This window comes from Falco rusticolus, chromosome 4 (assembly GCF_015220075.1).
Source record: "Falco rusticolus isolate bFalRus1 chromosome 4, bFalRus1.pri, whole genome shotgun sequence".
NCBI classification, from domain to species: Eukaryota; Metazoa; Chordata; class Aves; order Falconiformes; family Falconidae; genus Falco; species Falco rusticolus.
The window spans coordinates 80679909-80685908 of NC_051190.1; the positions used below are offsets into that span (position 1 = coordinate 80679909).

Sequence of the window (6000 nt, forward strand, 5' to 3'; positions counted from 1 at the left end):
AGGAGGAAAAATCATCTTCATGAGAGTGGAAGAAGTTTTGTTTTCTTTAAATTATACCAGAGGGAGCTATATTTTTTGAGCTATAGGATGTGCTAGTGTGAACATATATGACTGAATTTCCAAGCATGGTGTGAGACCACAGCAGGCACTTTCCATTGAAATCAATGGAGGCTGCAAGGGTATAAGCCCTGGCAGTGTTATGAAAAGCTCTCAGTTAACAGTCTTGACTATATCACTAAAATTTATTAATTTTAAAAAAGGAAGTTATTGTGTAAAAGATACTCAGAATCAACAAAATCTATGTAGCAGCAGCAGCTGTAAAAAGTCTTACTAGAGAAAGGGACAAACACTGGACCCGTACACAGATTTCTTCAGAAGAACTGGGTGGAGGGTGACAGAAACAATCTCAGTGGTTTTCCTAGGTTCACCTAAAAATGAAAACATTGAGAGCTTTTTGGATGACAGGCAAACTTACTGTGGGTGCGGAGGGCACATCCGTTTCTCACAGTATATTCTCTCTACCCTTCCTCTCCCCTTGGAGAGAAAGTGGGAGGAGGCCACAGATCCCACGCTTTATTCATCTTCTTCAGCCTAACCCTTAGGGCAAAAATGGCTGAGGTTTTTGGAAATGAGAAGGAACATCCAAGGTCCACGTGGGAAGTAGTGATGGGGGAAGGTGGGTGGAAAAGCTGGATTAGTTTGGATATACTGACTCAGGTAAGAAGGAAAGAAGTCCAGGACATGTAGCTGGTTTCCAAAAGGATCCCTGACAGGAAAACAAACAAAACGTGGGGACTGCAGATCAGGGCTCTGGTTGTTGGGTTATTGAGTGGGGTATTTATCTAGCAGTTACCCTGGGTAGCCCTGATCACAGGGCACAAGCGTTGATGTGCACATGGAGCTCAAAACAGAGATAGCTCTTGTTCAGTATTTCTACATGCACTTAAAGAGCAATTTCCTTGTAAATTGTAAAAGATATCCATGGGAAAGGTAATTAAGAGTTCCTTTCATCAGAGTGCATAAAGGCCTGGCCTTCCAGTGTTAAGACAGCAGTGAGATTTCAGTTTCTTGCAAGGGGGAAAAAACCCCACAGTTGTGGTTTGTGAGAGCTGTGTATCTCTGCAGTCTTTCATAGTGTGTATTTTTTCTCCTAGAGGAATCAGCTATTTTGTGTTTTACCTGCTGTATACAATATCCTTATAACAACATGGGAGCTGTGTCTTTCCTCTGCAGGTTTTTGTTTGGATTGGGAAGGATGCTAATGAAACTGAACGACAGGAATCCATTAAATCTGGTAAATCAAATCAATATGGCAGAATTCTGAGTGAAGCAGCATCAATATTACTTAAATTAAAAATATCTTGTAGGGGAAAAATCTAGTTATGTTTACAGTGTTTGAAAGGGTTACTTGAGCTTATTAGGATTTAGTCCTGGAGAAGATTATTTGCTCCTTTAAATGTGCTTTTAAATTCATTGTATCTTCCTTATTTGTAAGTTTATGAATGGTAACATTTATCAAGATAGCATTACTAGGCTGCAGGGCTTTTTAAAGAATATATAGGAGAGCTCTATGAAAAGAAACTGCACTGAAAGGATAAGGAATTTAAAAGGAGATACTTGCTGAGCTGCACCCTACACTAATGTATACAGTCAAAGGAAAGCCAACAAATCCTCAAGTCCTTACACTGTCACCCTTTGCCAAGTTAAATTTGGAGGAGGAAATTCCAGTGGTAGAACAAATCAAGATAACTCCCATGGAGCGCACCTCCTTGAAAAATCACGTCATCTTTGGTGTGGTTTCACATAGCTGAGCTGTTCTGACAAAGTTTGTGCTAAAACTGGTTGCAGATATTTCCCCGGAGCAGCTAGGGTTACCTAGCTGTGTTTCCAACATGTACTGAACGTCATGTTGCGATGTCAAGGGAACCTATACTGCAAACAGAAATGAAGCTTGTGCATCTGCGCAGCACCAGCAAATTCTTTTTTGTGTTCAAGAGCCAAAACCCCCTTGTATGGCAGCAAACTGATCAGAGCACAGTCCCTCCGTTTTAACTTCCTGGAAAACTCCTTCACTGGCAGCTGGGAGAAATCAGCAATTACCTGATCATTTCATTGCCTTTGAAATATTTTAATTGAATACTATATTATAGTAGCCCTGGGTTCTTTCGCTAGGGCTTTTAATGCATTTTTTATGCCAAAGGAATGAACTAATATATTACATGTTTTATTTCCTCTCTGGTTTTAGCCAAATGCTATATTGAAACAGATCCTTCTGGCAGGGATAAAGGGACCCCCATTGTAATCGTGAAGCAGGGTCACGAACCCCCAACATTCACAGGCTGGTTCCTGGCTTGGGACTCCAACAGATGGAAGAACTGATCTATCCAAGGAAGCTCCAGCTTCAAGCCAAAGAATGATCAGAGCCCAGCTACTTTCTAGTATTTTTAAGCATAAGCTTATGCAACAATACGATGCATCTGTCATTACACTTTTCCCAGCTTTGATATACTTCTGTGAATAATGCAGAAAATTCTTAGTTCTGGAAGGGATAAATGGTAACTGTAAACTGGTCAAACGAGGTAAGTGGGGCTTTTCTTCTAGTAAATATGGGAAGTGCTACCAACACTTGGTTTAATCCATTGATTCTTCAAACAGAAGCTGTGGATCAGTTTATTTTAAAGTGCTAAAATGAGCCAAATTGTGCCTTCACTTAAAAATTGAAACTAATGCCACAGAAATTCCTTTAGATTAAGGTCAGTATAGTTTTGTGCAGAGTTTGGCCTGACAAAGAACTCATTCTACATCTTTTGCAAGGGTAGAACTGGACCTGATTTACTTACTAGGTTGAAATACTGCCGTGCTCATGTAAAACTTCAGATGATGCCTGATCCAGAGTGGGAGCTGTGTCTTGCAGGTGGCAAATAAGGGATGGGTATTTGAAAAAGCAGTGCTTAGCGTGTGTGTTTGTCTTGTTAGTATACACGTTTGGAGCTTTGGACTAAGTGGCTATAAGAATATGAAGTTGACAAAGGTTTTTTTAAGGGACTGTCTAGCTCATTGTAATGAATTTCTTAAGCTTTATCTCTGTGAACCACCTCCAGCTCCACCAGGTCTTTTTAACCAAAGCTCTTAAACTCATTCCAGTTTACTACTGCTTTTAAGTGGAAGCAGAAGAAGTAACAGCTTCAAAAATACGTACTCTGCCTTAACCAGATTGCACTTAAGCCGTACGTTGTCTCAGATGCCTTACTCAGCAGTACTGCTTGCCTTGTCAGGTGCAGGATGTTTCTCTACTCATTTTTTATGGAGATCTTAGTTAAATATCAAGTATATCAAGTGCAGGGAAACCCTAGCATTCCACATCCTGGGAATTTGGAGTGTGAGTATGCCCAATAGAATATGGCCTCTTCTCTCTCAGGCACATTTATTTGGGTTTTGGTTTTTATTCTGGTGAATTTAAGAGTACATTTTCAAAGTTTTTTATTTGCAATTTAGCCAGAAAAGTCTATGGAAGGGCAGCGGGAAAAATGCTGCTTCAAATCTTTAACACTGCTTTGATCACTTATCCTATAATGCTTTAATGCTTGTTCTAAACAATTTGTGTAGCTGTAAATCATGTCAATGTGGCTTTTTAATGAAGGCATTTCAACAGTTTTATTATTCTTATAAGTCAGGTTGGAAAGTGAAATTTTAGTCATTTTTATATTTTTTTTAACATTATGATTTTGAATCTGGGTAATGCAAAAGAGTAAATTTAGTCGGAGCTCATAATCAATATCAGTGACAAAAGAATTGTGAAGTTAAGAGGTTAATTATAGGAATTTGTTAGCTTTAAACGTTTGTTTAGATCTCTGCTAATACAACTGGGCTGTACCTGAATGTAATTTCACTTACAATAAAATTACAAAACCCAGTATTTTATATGCTGAGCTGATCTTCCTTTCTCTGATATTGTTGCTTTGTGCTTCCACTGATGTCTAGCAAAACTTCCTAAAAACACCAGTAGTTACTTTTCTTTTTAGATGGACAATGCAATGAGAAGTTATTTGTTTTTACTTCGGTGCCATTTTACCCAACAGAGGGTTAACTTTTCCGAGAACTTCAAAGTTACAAACCTGAGTGAAAATCAAAGAACTGGGTGCTTACAAGCTTGTGATTTCATCTTTAAGAAAAGCTACCATTGCTGTTATCAAACTCTTGGCTTTGTAACTTTCTGCTTGCAAAAATTATTGACTATAGAAATTACTATTTTATAAAATAGGAGAAAACAGGTGTATGTTTCTTTTGAAAGGATAGGTCTTGCTTTTTATTTGTGAGTGTAGATAAGGAGATGTTCTTCTCCTGCTGGAAGGAGGACAAAGACCTTTTCAGTTCCTCAGATACTGCACTTCACACAGCCACTGAGCAGTCTGTAATTATCTAATGATTGTGTTTGACACATACATACGTTTCTTCTCATTTTTTAAAAATAACAGTTATAGTAGCTTCTTAACCAAGGATTAGACAAGATTTGCCCTCCTTGTACATAAACATCTTCGGGAACACTGAGGGCTGTGGACTGGCGTAGTCTGCCAGCATATTCTGCAGCACTGTGAAAGCCTCTTTTCAGTTCCCTTGCACGAGACAGAGGAGCTTTTGTGGTCTCCTGGCTGGGCATTTGGGTTTACAATACATTGTCTTGGCACACTGATTACTGATGTTGAGAAGAGCACTGAGAGCTCATAACGGAACAGTGTTCCCAACGGGGCTTTAAGCACAACAGCTGCTAGCAGCATTGCTCTTGGGTTTACTTGCTAGTGAGGAAGTTTATCTTTCATACATATATGTGCAGTACACACAAAGATGTATTTCTTTCTGTGAAGAAGCAGAGGGAGGGAGCACAGGCAGGATGGACTATGAGCGCTTGGAAATATTGAAGATTAAGCTGTTTTCAAGAAAATATTTAAGCACATAACTTTATGAATACACACAGCAAACAAAAAAAAAGAAAAGACATAGCATCTGCCTTGTTTTCAGAATAAACAGGAAAAGCTGTGCAGATTTATACTGTACAGTCAAGAATAAGCTGTATCGTGCATTGTTATCACACAGTGATAGTATGTTCATGCTATTTGTAATGCCAAAAGTAGAGCTGAGTTAGCAGTTTCATTACGCTACCAAGCAGCAAGCATTCCTATGTTCTATTGGTTGTAAATACAGCATCATTTTTCATCTTTGTTATATAGAATTTCATTGCAGAAGAAAAATGTTAAGAACCCTTAGAGCCAACAGGACATCATGATACTATATAATACTGGTAATTTACATAAAATAGCATACTCTTAGAATATAACTGGAGATTGTACACAGGAGAGGAGCCAGCCTCTGGAATCACTGCTCTAAAAATCAATTTTGACCACAGCCCATAGTGCTATATAGCATCAGATCTGCTGTAAATGATTGTGTTACATGTAGCTCAATTCAATTAACAGTTTGATCTCTTCCCAGTTCAGACTCACAAGGGCTTCACCTGCAAAAAGAAGAAAATGATGAAGGTGGTGGGATTGTGGTATTATCCCTCCCAGGAGAACTAAGGAATCATACAGAAAATATTTTTCTCACTGGGCTATGGCAGGAGGTGCTGTCAGACATCTCTATAGGCTACAGGAACACTTCTTGTCATGAACTTTGTGATCTTCTTGTAGTTTTGATTTTTATTGGATAAAAAAAGGCTAAAAAAAAAAAAAAAGCCAAAACAAGCCTATTATTTTCCATGGACTGAAGCTGCTCTTCAGAGTCCATTTCTCTATAGGAAAGCTTGGAAAAAACCTTCAAACTTTGTTTTAAATGTGACTGCTTCCTCAGCATCCCACTGAAGTGCCTTTATGGCTTAAATGAGCCAAATGTAAGTATATAAGACAAAAAAGTACTATCTCATAAAATCAAAAACAGAGTTAGCTAATACTTTAATTTCCTGACTCCCCAAATCCTTGGGGTTTTGGGTTTTTTTAAGACAATACT

General features: G+C 38.5%; 1 protein-coding gene across 1 annotated transcript in view; it reads left to right on the plus strand.

Moving 5' to 3' along the window:
* The window catches only part of SCIN (scinderin), a 50473-nt gene extending 46557 nt beyond the window's left edge, over positions 1-3916 (plus strand). Inside the window, exons 15-16 of the mRNA XM_037386932.1 lie at positions 1234-1294; positions 2246-3916. Coding sequence (XP_037242829.1) covers positions 1234-1294; positions 2246-2379 — 195 coding nt within the window. The 3' untranslated portion in view covers positions 2380-3916. The remainder of the gene's footprint in view (positions 1-1233; positions 1295-2245) is intronic.
* The last annotated feature ends 2084 nt before the right edge of the window (positions 3917-6000 follow it).